The sequence below is a fragment of the Oncorhynchus mykiss genome, chromosome 28 (assembly GCF_057628025.1).
Source record: "Oncorhynchus mykiss isolate SJ-2025 chromosome 28, ASM5762802v1, whole genome shotgun sequence".
Classification (NCBI taxonomy): domain Eukaryota; kingdom Metazoa; phylum Chordata; class Actinopteri; order Salmoniformes; family Salmonidae; genus Oncorhynchus; species Oncorhynchus mykiss.
In genome coordinates this window covers 23,080,923-23,107,337 of record NC_143049.1, presented here as the reverse complement: position 1 = coordinate 23,107,337, position 26,415 = coordinate 23,080,923, and the positions used below count along the sequence as shown (strand labels likewise).

The following is a 26,415-nucleotide window of genomic DNA, read 5'->3' as shown; positions in this document are numbered from 1 at the left end:
CACATGCTTTTTCAGTTCTGCCCACACATTTTTTATAGGATTGAGGTCAGGGCTTTGTGATGGCCACTCCGATACCTTGACTTTGTTGTCTGTAGCCATGAAAAGCTTTGAAAGGCTGGTCATGGCTCACATCAACACTATCATCCCAGACACCCTGGACCCACTCCAATTCACATCCCGCCCCAACAGATCCACAGGTGACACAATCTCTATTGCATTCCAACTGTCCTCTCCCACCTGGACAAGAGGAACAACTATGTGAGAATACTGTTAATTGACTACAGCTCAGTGTTCAACACCATAGTGCCTTCCTAGCTCATCACTAAGCTCAGGACCCTGGGACAGAACACCTCCCTCTGCAACTGGATCCTCCGGTCTTCCTAACCGGGCTGTCCCCAGTTGGTGAGGGTAGGCAACAACACATTCCCCACACTGAATCTAAACATGGGTGCGCCTCAGGGGTGTCCCCTCCTGTACTCCCTGTTCACCCACAATTGCGTATATTACAACTCCAACACCATGATTAAGTTTGCTGATGACACGACAGTGTCTGACGATGAGTAGGCCTGGCGATGAGACTGCATATAGAGAGGAGGTCAGTGACCTGGCAGTGTGGTGCCAGGACGACAACCTCTTCCTCAACATCAGCAAGAGCAAATGAGCTGATTGTGGGCTAAAGGAAATGGAGGGGCCATGCACACCCCCATCCACATCAACAGAGCTGTAGTGGAGGGGGTTGAGAGCTTCAAGTTCCTCGGTGTCCACATCACTAACGGATTTACATGGTCCACACACCAACACAGTTGTGAAGAAGGCACGACAACACGTCTTCTCTCTCAGGACGTTGAAAAGATTTAGCATGGGCCCTCAGATCCTCATAAAGTTCTACATCTGCACCATTGAGAGCATCTTGACTGGGTACATCACCACTTGGTATGGGAACTGCATGGTATCCGACTGCAAAGGATTACAGAGGGTAGTGCGCACGGCCCAGTACATCTCTGGGGCCGAGCTCCCTGCCATCCAGGACCTCTATACCAGGTGGTGTCAGAGGAAGGCCCTAAAAATTGTCAAAGACGCCAGCTACCCAAGTCACAGACTATTCTCTCTGCTACCACATGGCAAGCGTTACCGATGCACCAAGTCTGGAGCCAACATTACCCTGAACAGCTTATACCCCGATGCCATAAGACTATTAAATAAATAATTAACCAAATAGCTACCCGGACTATCTGCATGGACTCTCTTTGCACTAACTCTTTTGACTCATCACATATGCTGATGCTACTGTTATCTATCGTGTTTCCAAGTCACTTTACCACTACCTATAGTATATGTACTGTACATATTTACTTCCAATTACCTCGTACCCCTGCACATAGACTTGGTACTGGTACCTTGTGCATACAGCCAAGTTATCATTACTCTTTGTGTATTTATTCAATGTGTTAATATTTTCAATATTTTTCTCTCTGCATTGTTGGGAAGGGCCTGTAAAGTAAACATTTCATTGTTAGTGTACACCTGTTGTTCATGAAGCATGTGCTAAATAACATTTGATTTAATTTGAACTTGATTTTGATTTCTGTGTCTCTTTTCAAAGCATAAATTCCATCTGAGAATTTCCACATATTTTCGTCGAATTTTCTAAAGGTTTTATACACGTAATGTCAAAAGACTGGGCTTCTGTACACTCAAAGAATCTTGATTGGGATAATAAGGAACTGTTACATAAAGCAAAAGGTTTTAACGCTCTACAGGATACATCATTTTTATGACAGTTTAATGTTCCACAGCACCCAACATTACCAAAAGTTGACCCTGCCAATAATAAGTTATTTAGCCTGGCAATTATCATTTAATGATTATCATATTTTTCTCCAGACAGTCTTTATCCTTGCATGCACCTTACCCACAGGAGAACAGGGGACCCCCTGGCAGAAAGACAGAAACTAAACTGTAACTGAATGTTTTGTGTATGTTCAAAATGGACACTAAAATCAGTCATTTTTTTCAGACAATGAATACATGCCTACTTTATTATGTGTTTGGGGTGTCAGAGACATGTCACTGAGTGTGCAAGCTCTGAGACTTCTTTCCTGGACTGTTTACTAGTGGCCAATGTAATTATCATAGTATATGCCATTTATCAGACACTTTTATACAAATGTATTTACAGAGGTGCATGCATACATGTTGTTATGGGTGGACTCATCAGGAATTTAACCCACAACCCTGATGTTGCAAGTGGCATGCGCCACCAATCTGAGTCACACAGGCCCATGAGTGGCTAAAGAAAAATACTGACCAGTAGCCTCTTCAGGTGTCCAGTATCCAGAGGAGTCACAGACCCGTGGCGAGGTGGCCTCATAGGCATACTGATGGAACACACCATCTGCCTCACAGTCCCTGCAGTTTACACTATCCACTGTAGGAGAACTGTCAATAGAGTTGCTCAAATGTAAGTATCAGAAAATATTTTCAATTGTCATAATCATTCATGAATATCTAGATCTGCATCCCAAATGGCACCCTATTCCCTTTATAGTGCACTATGGGCTCCCAATGGGCACTGGTTAAAAGTAGTGAGCTATGTAGGGAATTGAAACCATTTGGGATGCATCCTATCTCATTAATGTTGATATGAGGAAAAAATGTAGCTACACAATTATTCTACCTTTGATGAAGTGGCCCTCTTACAGGTGGAAGCCAATGAATGGAGACCGAATCTGAGCTCTTTCCTATCACCATGGGCTTGAGAGGGATGGGGGTGGGCCTTCTCCCTTTCAGCCAGTTCTCGTAGACTAGATCCATATAACAATGCATCCGAGCCACTTGATTTGGTGTGAAATGGTTGGTGCAGTTATCGTCTCAGGAGAAGAAGTGAAAGTAGAGTAGAGTCAATGTTCCCAGCGGAAATCATCTAACATTAAACAGCCAAGAGAATTTTGATCACTCAAGTTTGATGTGGATGAATGATCAATACTATGCAATCCCTAGTCCAAATGCAATACACTTGGACGTAACCTAATACTGTATATACAGTAGACCTTTGTGGTCTTGCAGTAGGAATACAGCACCACAGCCTCATTCTAGGGATGTGTCCCAAACAGAACCCTATTCCTTTTATAGTGTACTACTTTTGACCAGGGACCATAGGGCCCAGGTCAGAAGTAGTGCACTATGAAGGGATAAACTGGGATGCAGTCTAGCTTATGTTGACAGCATTGCAGAGAGGTTACAGTAGACCTACCTGTGTAACTCATGTAGTTGTTGTATGGTGTGTCCTGGTAGAGCGTTATCCCACAGGTGTCGTTTACATAGCCAGGGTCATGGCAGGCCTTTGACTTTGGTGTAGGAGCCGTGTCTGCACATAAGTCTCCTGTCTCCATGGAGGGAGTGGTCTCCTGACAGGGGTCATCACAGGACTCCCGCTCACTGACCCCCTTGAAGACATGATACAGTCCAAAGATATGGCCCATCTCATGGATCATTGTGTTATTGTGTCCGACGGTGCCAAAGTAGGATGGATTGAGCACCATTCCACCTGTGGATAGGATCGGATGATATCGGTGTCATGTTACCACTCTAACAGAACTCAACAGGTGGTGAGATAGCTGAAATAGTCTGCCTTTGTTGCTTCCAAAATAGCTAGGTGGTATTTCTTAGAGCCCGTAAATAACTTTCTATCCCAGACGATGGATCTAGCTCCATGATCACAGTGGGACATCAATTGTTCTGGGTGAAGATGAATCAGACACAATCTCTATTTATGTCTATTTCATTCACTGTGTCAATGTTTTCTGTGTGTTTCTTGACTAGCTAGTCAAGCTTGCCATCTCAAGCAAACAGTCGAACACATTTTGTCTGACAAGCTTCTGAATAATAACATGTTAACATTTGGTTTTATAACCAACTAATGTCATAAAAACCTTAAACGATGTGACATTTATAACCACTTAGACATGAGGCAACCCGTCAGCAGTTTTAACTCAGCATGTAAGAAACAAGTATAGTGCTATCCCCAGAAATAATTTGCATAATTTCTTATGATGTAATTTATGGAATATGGAAGCAGTGGTTATTGCCCAATATTAACTTTAAGAGCTGGAATAGAATAAAAATGCTATTTGTTTTCTAATTAGAAACACTATTCAATTTGTGAGGACATCCGCTGGGCCCGTTGAGACAACTTCACTTTAATAGCACATTTATAGCCTGTAAATAGTGGCAGATGTATTTCAGGGTTCTGCTTCAACATTCACTTCGGTGGAGAATATTTTCTGGTACAATCGAAGTTAATTGGTAGAGGATCCTCTTGTCAGATGAAGATTTACTGACCGTAAGTCCTGATGGGACTCATTAAAAAGGTTCTCATGGTTTGTCCTCAGACATAAATCATCAGGTCTGGGTAAACATACAGTGGGCTTGAAATTATTGACAGCCTGATAAAGATGAGCAAAAGTGACTTCAGAAAAAATAAATAATTCAAATACTGAGCTATATTATATGCAAAACAAATTGGAAAATGATTTTATTTTATACTAATACAATTGCTCAGAGAATGAGATGTTGTTCAATAAGTAATACTTTTTTCTCAAAATTATTGACACCCCTGTTTTCAATGCCTTTCAAAACCTCACCTTGGATTTGAAACTTTGATCTTATCGGACTATTGGTCCTGGGGCCAAGGTCAACGGCATCATGAACTTTACCCAGTACCAGGACATTTAAACCAAAAACCTGGTTGCCTCTGCCAGGAGGCTGAAACTTGGCCATAAGTGGATCTTCCAGCAAGACAATAACCCACATCAAAATACACAAATATATGATTAATTGGTAAAAAATAAAAAATACATCTAAATTTTGCAATGGCCATCTCAGTCTCTGGACTTGATACCCATTGAAAACATGTGCTTTGAATTGAAGAGGGCAGTCCATAAGTGCTGACAAAGGATATCAAGGATCTGGAAGGATTCGGTATGGAGGAATAGGCTAAGATCCCTCCCACTGTGTTCTCCAACTCATAAAACATTTTAGAACAAGGCTCAGTGCCCTTATTCTCACAAGGTATTGAGGCATTGAAGGGAATTAATTTTATGATTTTGAACCCTACCTTTTTGAGAGAAAAAAAGTATTACTTGTTAAACAAAACCTCTTTCTCTGAGCAATTGTACAAGAAGTATACAATTTCCCCAATTTTTTGAGCATACAATATAGCTCAGTATTTTAATAATTTATTTTATACAGTAATTTTTGCTCATTTTTATCAAGGGTGCCAATCATTTCGGACCCCACTATATATATTCCTGTGTCATCTGATATACAAGCTTGACAGTTTGTTACAAAATAAGACTGTGAAAAGTAACTACACAACTGACACTACAAAGTCTCTCTTCTCTCTTACAGTCGTGGCACCACTGCGTCTTTCCTCGTATCATTCATGGCTTTGAGTGAAATATCCTCAATTCTGGGAGCTATGGGGTTCAAAGAGGGGAGGGAAACCTGCAAGACGACGGTCCATCAGGGACACATCAGAGAAAGCCCAGCCCAAAACACTGACTGGCTTGTTGATGCAGTTCAACCCTGAGGACGAAGAAAAGGACATCTGTGCTGGAATGCTCCGCACGCCATCCCCAGGGCCCATAATGAATGTGCCAGGAGGTAAGACACAACCCAGAGGGAACACAACAACAAACCTGATTGAACAGAGAATAATACTTTAAAGGGGTTTCACTCCCCGGCCAAGCACTCTTTGTGAGTGATTTAAAGCTCTTCAGTAGATGGAAGAGAATACACAGACGAGAATAGAAGACGAAAGGATCATTTACAAGAAGCAACTTGACTGTAACATAGTACAGTCTTTTTTTATTTGGTAGAGCAATTTCTTTAGTAATACACAGCCAAAATAATACCAGCCAAACCAATTAGAAAAATACCTTCCCACTTCAGGTAAAGTTTGGATTTATGAAAGAGCTGGATGTGAGGAGAAAACTCTTAGCTTTAACGAGTGCTTAAACAGTCAAATGGGCTGGCAGCGATGTATAAATGGCAAAAGGGCATTACCCTGGCATTTCTGGTTTTTGTTTGGTTGTTGTTGGGATTGTCTTTACAGTGGAAAGCCCTAATCATTAGGAGGCAATCTGCCGGGAAATCTATGCACGCTACAAGTGTTTTCTTTTATACCCAGGATTAAGGCTCATTAATCTTGCTACGGCTAATACTGAGAACAAAGAGTGGAGGGCAAGAGATGAGGATAGTGAGGGGGAGAGAGAAGAAGGAAGAGAGTGAATGAGTGGGAGGGAGGGAGTGTGAGAATGAGATGGGGAGAGAGAGAATCATAACCAGATTTTGAAGACAAGGGCAATGCCTACCTGCACCTCTTCTGCTTTTTACTTTGGTGTAACTTTTACTGAACACAATCCAGTGGGAGGCAATGTAATCCAGTTTGGCACGTTTTAGCATGCATATCATTTTGAAGGGATTGTGTAGCTCAATGACCTTTGTGTTTGATTCAGGTAAAGACAGAAGGAAGGGGTGTAGCAATAGCTTACCCTGATGGTTGAGGGCCTCCTTTGCCCATGGCCAGGTTGCAGCCCCTGCTAACTCTTCACGGGCTGAGTTGTTGGCAAAGAAAACATTGAGGGTGTCTGTGCTGCTCAGGTGCAACACCTCTTTCAGTTCCTTTACACTCATATAGGCTCTGCAACAGGGAGAAGAAGTATATGTCATTAGCATTTTTTCCCCCTTGTATTCCCTGCTTTTAATCTGGGTCAATTTGACAGTTTGTTTTCACAATCCTTACTCTAGAATATGTCACGTCATTTTGATCTTCTGCTGTTATAGCTGGAAAGCCTTTGCACCTATCACTGGCCCATTCGTTTGAAATGCCCTTTCCAAACCTGCCAAATAGTCTAGCCCATTAATTGAACCACCTACTGTTTCTTGGATGTGTCCCACCCAAGAACTGACCAAGTGTAGCCTGCCTTACATTCAAGTTTCATTAAACAAGCAAAAGCTGTACCAATCTGCTCCAATTTATCATTATGTCAAATGAGCTTCATAATGCATATTCATAACATATGAAATACAGATGTATTGTTTTTAATAAATCATTGATTGTTTATGTTGAATTCTACATGTTGAAGCACTGTTTTGGTTGATATAATCCATTCAGTATAGCTTTGGACAAGATTGAGTCTGTTGAGAAGTCTAATATTCATAAACAAACTTCTTACAACACTGGCACTCCAAAACAATACACCTGGAAAGGGGGTATTACATTGCCTACTTCCTTTAAAAAAGTGTTATACCGCACAAATTTTATAGAATTATGTTCAAAATCGTCTGTGTTTCTTGGATGATCTGAACTGGGACTGTAGAACCGTACTCAAAGATCATGTATCTTTTTTCCATTCTGTTCATGCTTAATTTTAACCCTGATTCTTTCATTGTTGGAGAAAAAGTGATTTTTGAGAACCACCCAGTTTGCCTTGCAAACAGATTCAAACCACCAATTCTGGATCCCCTCAGCAGCAGGGGAATATCCCAGCATTAATGGCTAAAATGTCCTCCTCGTTTTTCCTTTCACTTTCTTGTGTTGCCAAATTCTTCATGTACCTGGCCATTCCTCATGGCTGGCTCTCTGTCTGCTTGAACAACACATTTGTGTAGTGACAGCAATTGGCTAGGGATTGAGTTCTATTGCCGAGCTGCAGATAACCTGGACCATAATTCAAACAGAAAAATACCAAAAATCCCAGAGCCAAAGATAAAATTGTACACTCCACAGATGCCATCAAAATGTCATCCCTGCATTAATTATTATAAAACTCTGGATTGCAGTCAACAGATTGCACTTTTCCAACCAGCTCAGGTCAAGAGCCTTTTAAAGACCTGCGCTGCAGATATTCCAGAGAGCCCTGTTTTATGAAGCATTTGCATCTCGGGTGGATTCGCAATTCATACAGTTTTAGTGAAGGGTAAGAGGTAGGAAAAACTTTGGCAAGTAATAAAGAGAGATTACATCATTGCAAGCTATAAATCAGAAGTCAGTTCTACGCTCATGCCTTCCACACACTTAATTTTATATCTGTCTAGGGACCTGGCTTTTTAGCTGCTGTTGTTGCTCTTTAAAGTACAAATACCATCCCTCCCTCACTGTGCAAAACAACACACTGACTGACTGCACTACAAAATGTATTATTAGTGCCCAGGTACTCTCAGCAAAAATATTTCTTCAAATGAAAATATAAACCCCAACAATCAGTTTGGGAAAGGAGTCCCAATTTAACATATACAGTTGAAGTCTGAAGTTTACATACACCGTGCCAAATACATTTAAACTCAGTTTTTCACAATTCCTGACAATTAATGCAAGTAAAAATTCCCTGTCTTAGGTCAGTTAGGATCACCACTTTATTTTAAGAATGTGAAATGTCAGAATAATAGTAGAGAGAATTATTTATTTCAGCTTTTATTTCTTTCATCAAATTACCAGTGGGTCAGAAGTTTACATACACTCAATTAGTATTTGGTATTGCCTTTAAATTGTTCAACTTGGGTCAAATGTTTCGGGTAGCCTTCCACAAGCTTCCCTCAATAAGGTTGGTGAATATTGGCCCATTCCTCCTGACAGAGCTGGTGTAACTGAGTCAGGTTTGTAGGTCTCCTTGCTCACACATGCTTTTTCATTCCTGCCCACAAATGTTCTGTAGGATTTAGGTCAGGGCTTTGTGATGGCCACTCCAATACCTTGACTTTGTTGTCCTTAAGTCATTTTGCCACAACTTTGGAAGTATGCTTGGGGTCATTGTCCATTTGGAAGAACCATTTGCGACCAAGCTTTAAATTCCTGACGGATGTCTTAAGATGTTGCTTCAATATATCCACATCATTTTTATTCCTCATGATGCCATCTATTTTGTGAAGTGCACCAGTCCCTCCTGCAGCAAAGCTCCCCCACAACATGATGCTGCTGCCACCCCCGTGCTTCACGGTTGGGATGGTGTTCTTCGGCTTGCAAGTCTCCCCCTTTATCCTCCAAACATAACAATGGTCATTACGGCCAAACGGTTCTATTTTTGTTTCATCAGACCAGAGGACATTTCTCCAAAAAGTATGATCTTTGTCCCCATGTGCGGTTGCAAACTGTAGTCTGGCTTTTTTATGACGGTTTTGGAGCAGTGGCTTCTTCCTTGCTGCGGCTTCTTCCAAAGTACCCTTTGCCTTGATGACAGATTTGCACCCGCTTGGCATTCTCTCATCCAGCTTCATGAGGTAGTCACCGGGAATCCATTTCAATTAACAGGTGTGCCTTGTTAAAAGTTATTTTGTAGAATTTCTTTCCTTCTTAATGCCTTTGAGCCAATCAGTTGTGTTGTGACAAGGTAGGGTTGGTATACAGAAGATTGCCGTATTTGGTAAAAGACCAAGTCCATATTTTGGCAAGAACAGTTCAAAAAGCTAAGCGAAATGACAGTCCATCATTACTTTAAAACATGGTCAGTCAATCCGGAAAATGTTAAGAACTTTGAACGTTTCTTCAAATGCAGTCGCAAAAACCATCAAGCGCTGTGAGGAAACTGGCTCTCGTGAGGACCGCCACAAGAAAGGAAGACCCAGAGTTTCCTCTGCTGCAGAGGGTAAGTTCATTAGAGTTACCAGCCTCAGAAATTGCAGCCCAAATAAATGCTTCACAGAGTTAACAGACACACCTCAACATCAACTGTTCAGAGGAGACTGCGTGAATCAGGCCTTCATGGTTGAATTGCTGCAAAGAAACCACTACTAAAGGACACCAATAATAAGAAGATTATTTTTGGGGTCAATGGACATTAGACCGGTGGAAATCTGTCCTTTGATCTGATGAGTCCAAATTTAAGATTTAATCTTCCAAACCCTGTGTCTTTGTGAGACGCAGAGTAGGTGAACGGATGATCGCTGCATGTGTGGTTCCCACCGTGAAGCTTGGAGGAGGAAGTGTGATGGTGTGAGGGTGCTTTGCTTGTGACACTGTCAGTGATTTATTTAGATTTCAAGGCACACTTAACCAGCATGGCTACCGCATCATTCTGCAGCAATATGCCATCTCATCTGTTTTGCACTTAGTGGGACTATCATTTGTTTTTCAACAGGACAGTGACCCAACACACCTCCAGGCTGTGTAAGGGCTATTTGACCAAGAAGAGAGTGATGGAGTGCTGCATCATATGACCTGTCCTCCACAGTCACACGACCTCAACCCAATTGATATGGTTTCGGATGAGTTGGACCGCAGAGTAAAGGAAAAGCAGCTAACAAGTGCTCAGCATATGTGGGAACTCCTTCAAACTGTTGGAAAGGCATTCCAGGTGAAGCTGGTGGAGAGAATGCCAATAGTGTGCAAAGCTGTCATCAAGGCAAAGGGTGGCTACTTAGAAGAATCTAAAATATTAAATATATTTTGATTTGCATAACGCTTTTTTGGTTACTACACGATGACTCCATATGTGTAGTAACCAACTACATGATTCCATATGTTTTATTTCATAGTTTTTATGTTTTCACTATTATTCTACAATGTAGAAAATAGTAAAAACAAAGAAAAATCCTTGAATGAGTACAAACTTTACATGTATATAGATGGTCTATTGATCTCTCACATCTGTGAAATGGATCAGACAACAGACGCAAGTTTAGTATTTCTACCTACATGCTGTGCACTATTAAGCAAAAAGAATATTATGGCAATACATCATGTATTTTGTTTGAAACGCAAATAAGCCTGCCTGTCAAAATGAATAGAACGGAGCGGAGGAGACTTCTGCTTTCATTGTTTAGCCATAATAACTGTATACTTTGGCTTCTCGTTCCATTCCCAGTTTCACTTGCTTTCAGAAACTGTTCCAGAGTTTAAACTTGTGTGCCTTGAAGACAGACACTTAAGGCCTCTTTAGTAAATCAAGATATCGCTAATTAGGCGTTAAGCTCCCAAGGTCTCTGTAGAACCTCAATATCATTACCGTCATTATCGTTAAAAACTCACAACATGCACAAAGTCCCATAAATACAGGGACAGGCAGCAAAGTACTTTTTTGGTTGTGGTAGCTAAGGAAGGCTAAGGATGACAAAACAATGTTTTTTCTTTGTCAGAACTAGTAAAGAACATCATTATAAACAGATTAAGTTAATTTGATATGAGATAGAAGATTGCTCTGGACCCCAAAATGTATAAAGGTATTGTTTTTGACTCATTACTACTGTATGTCTAAACGATTGGGACAACTGCCCAACGCAGCAAGTATTCATATTTTCTTCGTACTTACTAAAGTAATTACAGATATAAGAGCACAGGTATAAGAGCACCTAATGTAAAGTTTTACAGGAAAAACTCATAGACCAGTGATTTCCAGGAGCAGGGTTGGGGATTCCTGCCCCCCCCAAAATTGAAAGAAATATCTCACCTGTCTGGGGACTCTGGGTCGAAGCAGGTCTTCAGGACATCCGTGCCTTCTGGATCACAACAGTCTCCATCATCGAAGTCGTAGTGGATGCTGTTGCACTCTGTGTTGCAGACCCCGTCCCTCCTCTTCCAGTTGTAGCAGGGCCCCAGGCGCAGACAGTCCCCACCATCATGGCCCGTCAGTGGGTGGTCACACTCCGCATCACAGTGCCTGTTACCAATCTTACTGATCTGGCAGTTGCTTAGGATGAAGCGCTGGCGTAGAGATGTGTTCTGGATGGTATGCGTGCTCAGCTCCAAGCTGATGTTGTGGGACCGGAAGGCTTCGACAAGTGCCTGGTGCTGCTGCTGGATCTGGGCATGGGAGACGGTGGGACGACTTCCGTCGTCGTTACAGATGTTGACAATGCGGTAGCGGATCCTCTTCTCTGTGCGCAGCTGCCAGTGGTTATTGTAGCCGAGGATGATGTCTGTGTTGTCACAGGCTGTTAATCCACAGGGAGGGGGCACAAAGGGGGACACATGTTCCAGCTCAGGGATAGGGATAATGACTATGGACGGGTGGTAGCCGTCCTTATGAGGACTCCAATGTTGCTCTACCTCAGAGAAGTCAGCCCAGAGAGCGAGGTTTGGTTCCCTCTTATCAATCTGAGAGCGCCCTTTCAGGAGGTCCTCGTGAGTGCGAGGAAGCACCCATAACACAATACCCCCGATGTACCCTCTGAAGTTGTGCCCAAGGTCTGACTGGTCCCCACCGAGAAGAAGTGTTCGACAGGTCTCCATGAACGGGCTGTAGAGGTTACCAGACTGCAAACGGCTCTCTGCAACCTTGGCACCATCTATGTAGAGGGTCATATTGTGACCATTGTAGCTGGCCATCAGGTGAGTCCAGGAGTTAGGGTGGTAGCGCTGATGCCCATAAATAGTCGTTGCTTTGGGAGCACGGTCGGTACGAAGTGTAAAAAAGAATCTGGCATCTTTTCTCCCCCCGGGTTCTACTGTCCGAATACCTACTGACCATCCTTTCTCACTTAAGGAGTAGGAGCAGTTGTCAAAAACCCCTACACAAAAGAAAGACAAATATTATTTTGTAAAAAGGCATAAACATTGAGCATCCTCTTCCAATGTAATTAAAGCCAAATTACCCAGAGAGTTGAGGGGTTGAAGGTATTTCCCTAAACGAAGGCACTGATTCACAGCTGTTTTTCAGAAAGAGAGACTCACATCTGGCTTCCAGATGCTCTATGCCGGGACAGCTAAAGGTCAGGGAACCCCTTCACCCTCCTTCCATACACACTGTACACACAAAAACGTGGACATTTTTGGGATATTGAAAAGAAAGCTGGGAAATTGTATGAAAATATTCCTCAGGAGGGTTGGCCAATATCATGGTTAAGCATTTAATTCACTCAAAGTAGTGGTTAGAACACAGCATCTCTGCCAAGTAAAAGTCTTGATACTGTATTATTATCTGGCAACAATAGAGGGGCAGATTTATAAGAGTAGAGGATAAAACTAGTCTGTAATTTATCTGTTAAAATTTTAATTTTGCCAATCAAACCCAGTTCAGGAATTAATTATTTTAATAGAATAACAAATGTGAAAATATTTTGTAGAAAAACTAATTTGTGAAATGTCACATAGGGGTCACTAAAGATTGAGGCCAAAGCTTGTAGGTCATGATGAATATAAGTGACATGTGACGAGGATATACAAATAAAATAAAAAGGGAAACTGAAAGGAGGTGGAAACATGAGCACTTCCCAAATGAGGAGTGTAGCTTCACTCTTAGCAAAAAAGGTGCTATCTAGCAGAACCCTTTGAAAACCCTGTTTTGGTTCCAGGGAGAACCATCCTGATTCCAGGTAGAACCCTTTTGGATTCAATGTAGAACCCTTTCCCCAAGGGGTTCTGTGTGGAACCAAAAATGGTTCTACCTGGAATTTTAAAAAAGGTTATCCTATGGGGACAGCCGAAGAACCCATTTGGAACCATTTTATCTAAGAGTGCTTCTACAGTCCTACTAAACACAACTATTAAGTGTGGCTATTTTCAGAATTGCAATTGCATAGATAGATGGGTTGGTAAGGGGGGTTCTATTCTCGACGATTCTTGGGCAGGGATTCAATCTGATCACACTTGTCGATTATGCACTTTTTAAAGGCACTGTTCCCGCATTCACGGAGACCGCATTCACGGTAAACGCTGCATATGCCGGTTCAACAGGAAAAGGACCTTTAAATGGCACATAGCCGACAAAGTACGATCGGATTGAATCCTAGCCTTAATTGAGCAATTGTACCCAGCTGCTTCCTCCAGTCCTGGTTAAAAGACAAGGATGAAAACCTGCAGGCATTGTGGCTCTTGTGGACTTGTGGTTGCCTAACCCCCTTCAGTAGCATGTTAGTTTAACATATGAGAAGTCCCTGGTTCAATCATTGATCCTGGCTATTTCCCACATCAATAAATAAATTACATCCCAATCCAAATAATACTGTGATTCTTTTCTTGATTTTCTACATTCATGCAGTGAAATAATGAATAATTAATTGCCTATATCATATTGCCTTCAACCCTTTCCTTATTCTGCTGTTGAAATAGAGTGGGTATATTGCCTGCAGGATACGAGGAGATTACACTATCAATAACAATGTTATTTAAATTGAACCTCCACATAAAACTTGCAATTCAGTTTACTCCTCCTGTTTGAAGTTTTAAACTAGACTAGACATCTTTGATTTATCCCACCTCACCAGACAGCAGAGGAAACGACAAGACTTCAAAAGTAATTTAGTTTTGATATTAATCCAATGATTGGGATAAAATGTATTAATTGAACTTTTCATCGCATGTGGCAATGGATCTATTGCTGGGTAGCCTATGACTAAGCATTAACCCTCTCAAAACGTGACGTCAAAACAACAAGCCTGCAGGTGGCGACCACTAACGTTGTTTCAACATCATTTGTCAACGTATTGCGACATGGAATCTACAGTATGTGGAAAATACATTGGATTTGCAAAAAGTCATCAACTGTTGTTTTGAGTTCAACCACAGAATTATGTCATCGTGTCATACAAACCTCATATAAAACATGTCGAATTTGTACCTTTGAAACAACGTCAGAACGTCAAAGTTATATCCATTATCAGAAAAAAACTATAGGCTGGGCAGCACTTCCTATTGGAGAGTTAATTTATCTACATTTTGTTTCCCATCCAGGGTTTTTACCAAGCCCAGCCCTACTTAGATGTGATATTTGTCACTGACTACTATCAATGTGCTATCGTGAGAATGATTATTGAGAGATCTCATAATAACTAAATAGATCCATTGTTGCTATCGAAGTTATTCCAAATGGTAGGTTTAACTGAGCAAATGAAATGTAACTATACTCTATAAGTCATATATAATAATAATATTTAGGCCTATATAACATTTGCAAAGTTATCAACAGCTATTGTTTTAGTTCCACCCAGGGTTCAACTAAAAATAGACAATACATATAGGCCTAGAGTTTTTTACGCTTTGGTTGATGTCAAATGTAATCTTCAAGTTAATAATGAATAGGTTAGATTCAAGTCTCCATTTCAACCAAAAATCTAAGTTAAATAATAGGACTAAATCAAATCCAACTTTATTTAACGTGCCTTTAAAGTTTGATTCGATTTAGTCCTATTTTTTAACTTAGATTTTTGGTTGAGATAGAGATGCGATTCCAAAATATCAATTATTAATTTGTAGACTGGAATTAAAGTCAGACTAAGTCAGTGGCACAAAATATACATCTCCTTAAAATGTGAATATTTGGTTGCGTTGACAACCAAACACAATTCACATTCACTTTAACTTGATTCACATCACCAACTAAACCAAAAATAAGAGTTAAAGAGTATGATTATGACAGTGGCTCTGATTAAACTATCCAAGCATTAGATACATCTCCTTTAAATCTTGATATTTGGTTCCATTGTCAACCTAACATTTCGATAAGACATATGTAATACAGTAAATAGCCTATAGTTAAGGCTATCTTACAAACAAATTTTATTTAACCTTAAAATTAGTAACAAATCCATGGCCACATGTTGAGGTAACTGTAACTAGAAAATAATTATTATGTAATTATAGAAAGCGTGCATGTTCAAGATAGCATGCAAAGGTTGCAGGTCTGTGGAGATCTACCACTGGTTGGTGGAACCTTAATTGGGGAGGACGGGCTCGTGGTAGTGGCTGGAGCAGAATAGGTGGAAAGGTTTCAAATACATCAAACACATAGTTTCCATTCCACATTTCTACGTTAAAATTACGTGGTGTGCACAACGGAATTTCACCCCTTAATAACCCATTTGCACCACATAACGGCTGATTTCCCAATTCCTCTCATCTTCCCAACCATGTCATGTAACCATTAAATGAATATATTAATATATTAATGATGAATTAAACAAACCCAGACATGTTACTTCTGCAATGCAAGATAAATTGTGTCTGCAGTGTATTCTGAGAGAGAGAGAGAGAGAGAGAGAGAGAGAGAGAGAGCGAGAGAGAGGGAGAGAGAGAGAGAGAGAGAGCGAGAGAGAGTGAGAGAATATGTTGTGGAGTATCACTCACCTGCTATGATGGCTGGGTTAGTCTGCCCACCCTCTGGTTTGACCCACAGTTCAACACTGAACTTGGCCCGAGGAAGCTGAATACCAGCTGCTGGATTGACCCTCAGTTGTTCCTTCTGTCCATTAAAGTACAAAGCAGACATCCACTTAGGGTGGACATCTGGGATCTGGGCACCCCACAACATTCTGGCGGGGCCGGGGTTAGGTGGTCCCTCCTGATCCCCAGGGTAGTCCTCACTCTCAGCAGAATAGTCACTGTGCTGTCGAAATGTAGGGAATATCCCCCGGGAGTTTACTATGCTTTCAGGGAAAGCTGCCCGACTGTCTTCATCATTGGAGACTGCCAGGCTACGGCGGACCCTTCTGTGGAAGGTGGGCGTGTCAGTCGGAACTCTCTGCTGCTTCTTGAGCGGCAACTGCTTGTCTGGGCCCTCAGAGAGCACACCATCAACCTCTGGTTTGTCACTGTCACTGTTTGAATCCACTGTCACCTCAGGCTGACTGGGAGGCTTTCTACTGGAGTCGAGGTGAGGAGAACTGACCATCCCCATACTCTTAACATGTCTCCCCTCCTTGTCTTTGGGTAGCACTGCCTCCGAGTTTCCCCGATTAACCTTCTTCTCACCATTGCCCCAATGAGAGGCACTATGCAGTCCTGGGTTAGAATTAGCATCATAATTGCACCCACCTGAACAAGAGGACTTCTCAATAGGACCTATATGATAGAAACCTCTTTGCCTTGTGGTGTATCTACTTGGGTGAGCCACTGGAGGGAGATGTAGAACTGATGCTGAGTATGTTACTTGTCTCGGCTGTCTTGTGGACCTGCACTGTTCACTTGCTAAGTGAGCCACTTCACTGTCAGCTCTCTGAGCCAATGTGCGTTTGAACTTTTGGATATGATCTGATTGAGCAGAGTTTAGCAACCATGTGTTGATCATTATGAGGACAACAGCCAGTAGTCTGAGACACAACATTTTGGAGTTTAGATTTGGAATTGATGTTTTGGAATGTTTTCAGTTTATTGCTTCTAAGATATACAAGTTGAATACACTAGCAACAAGATCCGATTTGATTAAAACACATATTCCCCATTAAATGATAACTGGGTAACTCTGTATATTTCAAAAATAATAGTATTATAATAAATCTAAGGATTAAAACGTTTTAAGCAGGTAGCCTATGTTTTGCATAAGCAATTGCCTATTTTGGTTTGGGCTGGTCTATTTAGTGCATTGCATCCAATGCCCTTTATTAAACATTTACTTAAACTAACACTTTAATTCACATGTGTTTACAAGGCAGGTTTGTCGCACCTATTTTCCTCAGATGCCAGTTTTACTGCTAGACTTCAAAACGCAGCTAAATAGAGTGCACTCAAAGGGGGAACTGTAGCAGTATGTTACGTTGACAGTGCAAAATCTGCAGGCTATTGAATATTGAGGTTGAATTTATATTTGGTTTATAAAAGCCTCTGGCTATTTTACCGGTCAAAGGAAAACGTCAGCTTGACTCACATCTAGCCTCACCTGCGCGCATCACATCAACTCGCCTTTGAAACCTGCTACACTGTAAACGGGTCATGCCTATTAAGGAAAGTGACAGTCAGAGCAGCCTGCCATGATACCGCCTGATTGAACACAAATGATGAAACTGTTGTTATTAGGCTACTTTGCAGCATTAATTTAGAATTTGGAATTCATTTTTGAAATATGTCTACTATGTCGACGTGTTTGTCCAAATAATTCAATGGGAATTCTATTGTCACTGGTGGGGTTTCTCTTTATCTTCTTTCAGTATAGGCCCATACAAGTAATGCTTTCAATGTTTTCATCCATACCTGGCAAAATAAAGGTTATTTCAGGTCTTGCCACCAATCTCCCCCTTATGCGCTGTTTTCGATAGTGCCCGTTGTTGTTAACCTAACATTCACCCAGTGAGTAGGATGCAGGGGTGGCCAAAAATAATGAACAAGCTGGCTGATGCTTTTAAGACAATATTTATAATTCAAGGGCTATACTATAAAGTCATATACAGTAAAGGTAAGCTTTATTGAAAGATTAACCTCAGGTGAAATTAAATTAAATGCAGTCATTAGGCGACACAATGGCAGAAATATAAGTAAGCTAACCATAAACTATTGACTATTGTTCTTTTACTTGCTATTTCCTTTCTCTGCATTTAGTTGCAAAGTAACAATACAAGGTATGAGACAAGAGATGAGAGCAAGTAAATGGGAATCAGACTAAATGCTGTTCCTGGTAATAGACTCTCCAAAGAAAAATTGTTCGTTAAATCACCTTCAAGCGCGCGTAAAGTCCTCTTGTATCCCCCATTTGAAATGGTTAATATATTTTCTGCGCTGATGAACCGCCAGTCTCGCCCTCTTCCACAGCCTATTCACAAGATCAAAACAACGCGCTGAAACGTTTTATCTGTTACTTTCAGACTGACATCACTAACCCTGCCCCTACACACATACAGTAAGTGAGGAAAGTAAACCTCTCTATTCAGGCAGTCACTCTACACACAGTTGACGTCGAGTTGTATGCACTGGCCGTCCTCCTTAACGGTATTCTTTGAGGCACTTTTATGAATAGGCTAGTGCACAACAGCCACTGAACAGTGATTCTGTCTGAGTCTCACACCATCTGAACACCACTCTCTCACACACGGCACATCTGTTTGACACATGAGAAAAGTAGTTTACAGACACAAAGGATAAACCTATGTATTTAATGAATGTGAATAAAAACGAGCATGCCTACATAGCGTAAATTGTTATGTATGCAGGTAAAGTTGGTATTATAAAAACTAGGGGTGCTCATGCTTGGAATCACTAGTGCTATATAATGTGATGCACCTGCAAACTGAGCAAACCAGAGTTGGGGGTCTTGAGGATACTTGAAAACCCCTACAGCAGAAACCTGAGTTTTTTTGTACTTATTCTTTTTTTTTTTACAGCATTAATACACAAGTTAAACAAAAACTATTTCACTCTGATCTAGAGATGTATTTGCCAAGTCAACTCTAATTGCAATGGACAATACCACTTGCATTTAGTTGTAACTTGCCTTATATAAACCATGTCCCATACTTTAAATTAATTAGCTTGTTGCCACGGTAATAGTGTAAGAAGGGCTTTAACTTTAATGAGAAATATATGCATCATCTTTATGTAGGAGTCTCTCTAAAGGTAACTGTGTTGATGACTTTGCCTTAGTACAAAAATATTATTGTAATATTTGAGATAGGACATTCAACTACAAAAATTGACATCTTATTAGATGATAATGGTTTCAAAACTGTTGTAAATATGCCTACTGTAATTGTATCTGGATATTGAAGCTGCTTAGCATTGGCCATATTGATGGGATTGTGGTCCACTCTACTATCAATCTATCAGGAACAATACCACAGTACTGCTATAGGAAGTCCATGAACCATCTCTTCATGCTCACACCTGATCGACACTTAGAACACTAATATTGCGTGAGCCGGGTGACGTGCGTCTTTAGATTTGAACAAACTCATTTTGTTACAGTTTCTTTATTCAATTCTGCTTATTTTAATTTTCCTGCAAACAAGCAATTTGTTAACAAACACATAGTAGCCAGCTTGCTTGCAGCCTTGCAAGTTTGTTTGAGTGAGATTCTTACTGATTAGGCAGTGAACAGTGAACAATGCCATTGTAATAATAAAAGATTTCAGCTGTGCAGGTGTGCACTACCAGTCCAACAGAGCTCGCAAAGTAATAGAATTTGCACCATATCACTCATGTAACTAACTTACTAGAAATCATACCTCTTTATTGAATTGCAGCTGTTTTACTTCTAAATGCACCCATTTTTTCACCCCCACTGTTTTTGTCAGGTTCAATTTGCAAACAGCCCAGCTAGAAGCAACTGGCGGTTATGGCAGGGGCCCCTTAAGGGGTAAAAAGGTTCCTAACAGTGGGAGGCAAGAATTCCGCAACCAGCCTGAGGATCTGCCTGCAAAACATTCCGCTTTTTATCGAAGTGCTTTGAGATCCAGCTGCAACGGTGTAAAAAAAAGTGAATGGCCTCATCCCCCACTGCAAAGGACCTCTAGGAGATTATCCTTCATTTGAGCTTGCCCAACCCCAACCCCTATCTGAGGGACCAGAAAAGGAATGGGGGAAAATCCAACCTGATGTGCTGGATGGACAAATGGCGAGAGGGAGGGGGGGGGGGGGGACCCTTTCAAGAGCATTGGTAGAAAATGAAAGAGGGGGCCCACAATTGTTTGGAGGCAAATGTAACTTAAAGCCCCATGCATTCTTTCTATTTTTAAATCATCACTTTATGTCTAATAATTCATTGATTGTGTTTATTTATATGTATGTTTAATCATTTATTTCTCTGAGCCACTGAACTGCTCAGTCTGTTAGGACAACCATTTGAATATGAAATGTGATATTTACATTCACAGCCCTGATTGGCTGATAGGATGGTCTAGAGCCCAACCCTTCAACCCTTAAAAAAAAACAACAACAAAGGCACATCGTATTCTACCTGTCAGTTGGAGCTGGAATTGGACCCTGAAAACAACAAACTTCCATAGGTGAGTTGGCTACCTTGTCTTGTCATCCTTACAGAAGGCATACATAATGCATCTTAATTTGTTATATCATTGTTGTACAGTTTTCAATAGGTCACCAGAAGATGCAGGGCCAGAACACCCTGTTTGCATGGTGGACCATCCTGGCCTATACTCATTGCATTCTGCAATGAATAGACGGCAGATTATATGGTATAATCTCCAGTATCATCACAAAGTCTATTTAATGATTTTATGAAATAGACTTTGTGATGATACTGGAGATTTTAACTTATTTTTTAAAAAGTATGCGTAAACACTCTTCAATTACAAATGTTCTATGTTTTCTGCTGTTGAAAGTTGAACAAAGAAACCAGACTGCAATAAAAGGTTGTTGTCATTCAAGATAAATTATCTTGTCAGTTATTTACATAACATAATAAACAGTCCATAAACAAGGTTAGAATGAAAGTTTGTAAGTATTTGTTTTACATGTGCTCAAGGTGTTTCTTTGAGAGGAAAACAGATCATGGTGAAAGTAAGAGGGTGTTAGCTAAACATAATCGAATAGGAGGTATAGAGAAGCAACAGAGTAGTCATCGATCGTATAAAATAGAAACAAGTAGTGGTTTTATTTACATTGTCATCACAAGCTTTCTCCAACACTGACATTACTATTGTCAACTATAATCACATCATGTGACAGGAAAGATGGAAGAGTTAGTATTTCATACTTATTGCACCCACATAATTACACTTAGCTTCTTAACAAGACGCTTGGCGGAATCTGTTGTGCTATGTGACGGTTGGAGTGAGAGTAGATCTCCAGGAGGATGGTTGGTGACCATCCATGTGTTTTGAAATTGTCATACAGTCAATCACAGATAGCCCTGCCCATTGACAATTCCCACTAATAGGTTATAGGGCATGGGTCAACCACTACACTCTCTGAAAAAAGTCATATTTACAGTAGAAGGTTCGCGCCCAGGTCGGGGCGAGGGGACGGACGTAAAGTCTATACTGTTACACATGACACAGGTCATTTTTCCAACAATTGTTTACAGACAGATTATTTAACTTATAATTCACTGTATCAATTCCAGTGGGTCAGAAGTTTACATACACTAAGTTAATTGTGCCTTTAAACAGCTTGGAAAATTCCAGAAAATGATGTAATGGCTTCAAAAGCTTCTGATAGGCTAATAGACATGATTTGAGTCAATTGGAGGTGTGCCTGTGGATGTATTTCAAACTCAGTGCTTTTTTGCTTGACATCATGGGAAAATCAAAAGAAATTAACCAAGACCTTAGAAAACAAATCGTAGACCTCCACAAGTCTGGGTCATCCTTGGGAGCAATTTCCAAGGTACCACGTTCATCTGTACAAACAATAGTACGCAAGTATAAACAACATGGGACGACACGGTCGTCATACCGCTCATGAAGGAGACGCGTTCTGTCTCCTAGAGATGAACGTACTTTGGTGCGAAATGTGCAAATCAATCCCAGAACAGAAGCAAAGGACCTTGTGAAGATGCTGGAGGAAACAGATACAAAAGTATCTATATCGACAGTAAAACGAGTCCTATATCGACATAATCTGAAAGGCCGCTGAGCAAGGAAGAAGCCACTGCTCCAAAACTGCCATAAAAAAAGCCAGACTACGATTTGCAACAGCACATGGGGACAAAGATCGTACATTTTGGAGAAATGTCCTCTGGTCTGATGAAACAAAAATAGAACTGTTTGGCCATAATGACCATCGTTATGTTTGGAGGAAAAAGGGGGAAGCTTGCAATCTGAAGAACACCATCCCAAACATGAAGCACGAGGGTAGCAGCATCATGATGTGGGGCTGCTTTGCTGCAGGAGGGACTGGTGCTCTTCACAAAAAGATGGCAACATGAGGAAGGAAAATTAGGTGGATATATTGAAGCAACATCTCAAGACATCAGTCAGGAAGTTAAAGCTTGGTTGCAAATGGGTCTTCCAAATGGACAATGATCACAAGCATACTTCCAAAGTTGTGGCTTAAGGACAACAAAGTCAAGGTATTGGAGTGGCCATCACAAAGCCCTGACCTCAATCCTATAGACAATTTGTGGGCAAAACTGAAAAAGCATGTGTGAGCAAGGAGGCCTACAAACCCGACTCAGTTACACCAGCTCTGTCAGGAGGAATGGGCCAAAATTCACCCAACTTATTGTTGGAAGCTTGTGGAAGGCTACCCGAAACCTTTGACCCAAGTTAAACAATTTAAAGGCAATTCCACCAAATACTAATTGAATGTATGTACAAGTTGTATGTATACAACTTTTTTCCCATAGCAGAACAATCTTGGGTCTATACAGTATTTTGCTCATTTTCAGTACATGTGGTGGCTAAATCATGCCCATTGAAAGTTTTATAAGGAGTTGTCAATTGACAGGGGCTACTCATCTATCTGTGATTGGCTGAATGACCAATACAAGACATTGGTAGTCATTACAGGTATCTCACCTATAGGAGCTTTGTCAGTTGGTGCTGGGGCTATCTGGACCCTAAGAACAGAGTGGTACTGCAGTCTGTGTAGTCCATTAGGGTCCAGCTCAGGGATGCCCAGGGAACCCATCCTGGATGGGTTGGGGAGCTTGTCTGCAGAAAGAAATGGACAGACAAACAAAATATGAGCTGCACTACATCACAACCACTTTGATATCTATACCATCATTTGCTAGATTGAAACAGAATATTCACTGCCCTCTCCCACCTTACCTTGTGATTATACTGTAGAATGCTGTGACAGAAAAAATATGAGTAAGTTGCAACCCAATCAACAGCCAAAGGTACATTTTTTATTTGGGGATAGAGCTGGGTGATATTTTTCACAGTTTTGATGGTATGATGTTATTTGACGGCATTTAATGTTTTTTAAATAATAAAATATGCTTTATGAGCAGTGCAGGGCCCTAGAGTTGCAAAACATAAATTATATGTGATTTCAATGGGAATTTCTCCATTCTGATTGTTTTACACTGTTCAATCCAACTTCAAACTAAAATAATTGACAGCATTTTAATAAATTTCTGAAAAAAGTTATGTATAGCACGTTTGCCCCATAGCAGAACAATCTTAGGTCTATATATCATTTTCACAATTTCAGAGTGGTATTTCGAACCTCATAGTGTGGAAATAGCATCAAGAACAAAAAAAAACAGGAAACCATGTTTTTAACTGCACTGGGCCTTTATTAATAGGTAATTCACCAAGTCATATTATAATGTTGCTTTGCAAACACAGCAAAACAAGTGAAAAACCATTGAAATCAACAGTAAAGGGATAAAACATGTGTAGCAGGTGTTGGCTACTTGTTGTTGTGTGAGTAGTGAATGCATTCTGGCTGTTTGTTGTAAATAAGAATTGGTTACTTCAGAGAGGTACACTGTCTCTGTTGTGTTTCAAATGCTAATTATGGCAGAAAGAAGGACACAAGAACAACAATAAGGTACTAATATTGTTTTTGTATGCGATGACGGAGAGTAGGTTCTATCTTGATGATGATTAAGTAACATAAACTTTAGTTTCTAAGCACCTTCTCACTTTATACACTTTTGTACGTTTCACTTTTTAACCATCATGGCAAAAAAAATTAATAATTGCACCTCTAGCCTCTGTTTTGGGATTTTCTCCAACCGTTTTAACAATAAAACATTGCTTGGCATGAATTTGCTACAGTGATATTCAAAAATATCATAAATAGAGATAAATGAATGCACATACAAATCAGATAGGTTGTTTTGAAAGGGAAGGAACAGGGAAGGATAAACATTTGCCATGGTGGTCCATGAGAGAAACGAATGTATTCTACAAGATATCCAGTATTTTTCCTCTGCCTGAGTATGCCTTTTTCCATCTTAATTGAATTACACAGGGAACTGTTCATAAATCTGTTCCACAAGGGAAAACATTGGAAACATTATTTGCTGTGAATGCTGTGCAGGCCTACATGCACAATACTCCACTTTGACTGAATGAGAGTAGATATGGAAAAATAGGTAAACCAATTGCTTCTAATGTAAGAAAATAGATGAATGAATAAAGAGATTTTAGTATAAAGCGTGGATGGACAGAGATGGTTTGCTTGTCACGTGAATGAGCCTTGGTGAGGAGTGTGACAGAGGTGATCATGCCCTCTGCTGTGTGCTGTCAGAACTTCATGAGGCAGGTATGGTCACCACCACTAACTCCACAACTTGTCAAGACAACTTTACATCCAAAAAACATATAGTGCCTTCAGAAAGTATTCATACCCCTTGACTTATTCCACATTTTATTGTGTTACAATTCAACATTCAACATTTATTAAATTAATTTTTTTCTCTCACACATCTACACACAATACCCCATAATGATAAAGTGGAGAAAAGAAATGTAATGCATTTTTGCAAATGTATTGAAAATTAAATACAGAAATACATTTACATAAATATTCACACCCCTGAGTCAATATATGTTAGAATCACCTTTGGCAGTGAATACAGCTATGAGTCTTTGTGGGTAAGTCTCTCAGAACTTTGCACACCTGGATTGTACAATATTTGCACATTTTTAAAATTATTCTGTCTAGTTTGTTGTTGATCATTGCTAGACAGCCCTTTTCAAGTCTTGCCATAGATATTCAAGCCGAAGTCAAAACTGTAACTAGGCCAATCAGGAACATTCAATGTCGTCTTGGTAAGCAACTCCAGTGTATATTTGGCCTTGAGTTTTAGGTTATTGTCCTGCTGAAAGGTACATTTGTCTCCCAGTGTCTGGTGGAAAGTATACTGAACTAGGTTTTCCTCCCATAGTCCTTGCCGATGACACACATATCCATATATTCAGCCACCACTATTCTTGAAAATATGAAGAGTGGTACTCCGTGATGTGTTGTGTTGGATTTGCCAAAATATACTGTATAACGCTTTGTATTCAGGACATTCAGGACAGTTCATTTCTTGGCCACAATTTTATTGTGTACAGGCTTCCTTCTTTTCACTCTATCATTAAGGTTAGTATTATGGAGTAACTACAATGTTGTTGATTCATCCTCAGTTCTCCTATCAAAGCCATTAAACTCTGTAACTGTTTTAAAGTCACCTTTGGCCTCGTGGTGAAATGCCTGCCCGGTTTCCTTACTCTCCGTAAACTGAGTTAGGTAAGATGCCTGTATATTTTGTTGACTGGGTGTATTGATACACCATTCAAAGTGTAATTAATAACTTCACCATGGTCAAAGGGATATACAATGTCTGTTTTTTTTTACCCATGTACCAATCTGTGCCCTTCTTTGCGAGGCATTGGAAAACTTCTCCGGCCTTTGTGATTGAATCTGTGTTTGAAATTCATTACTTGACTGAGGGACCTTACAGGTAATTAATTATATGTTTGGGGTACAGAGATGAGGAAGTCATTCAAACATACTTTTACATTTGACATTTTAGTAATTTAGCAGACACTCTCATCCAGAACAACTTACATGAGCAATTAGGGTTAAGTGCCTTGCTCAACGGCACATTGACTGATTTTCCACCTTTCGGTTACAGACCCAACACTCTTAACCAATAGGCTACCTGTAACCATGTTAAACACTATTATTGCACGCAGAGTGAGTCCATGCAATTTATTCTGTGACTTTTTAAGCACATTTTTACTCCTGAACTTATTTAGGCTTGCCATAACAAATGGGTTGAATACTTATTGACTCAAGACATTTAAGCTTTTCATTTTTTATGAATTTGTCAACATGTCTATAAACATAATTCCACTTTTACATTATGG

The 26,415-nt window shown here is 40.4% G+C and overlaps 1 protein-coding gene across 1 annotated transcript in view; it reads right to left on the bottom strand.

Moving 5' to 3' along the window:
* The window catches only part of pappa2 (pappalysin 2), a 59,321-nt gene extending 40,713 nt beyond the window's left edge, over window positions 1-18,608 (bottom strand). Inside the window, exons 1-6 of the mRNA XM_036966716.2 lie at window positions 16,058-18,608; window positions 11,445-12,504; window positions 6,555-6,703; window positions 3,254-3,547; window positions 2,678-2,870; window positions 2,309-2,439 (exon numbers count right to left, since the gene is read on the bottom strand). Of these exons, the coding sequence (XP_036822611.2) occupies window positions 2,309-2,439; window positions 2,678-2,870; window positions 3,254-3,547; window positions 6,555-6,703; window positions 11,445-12,504; window positions 16,058-17,033 (2,803 nt within the window). The 5' untranslated portion in view covers window positions 17,034-18,608. The remainder of the gene's footprint in view (window positions 1-2,308; window positions 2,440-2,677; window positions 2,871-3,253; window positions 3,548-6,554; window positions 6,704-11,444; window positions 12,505-16,057) is intronic.
* Window positions 18,609-26,415: the final 7,807 nt, after the last annotated feature.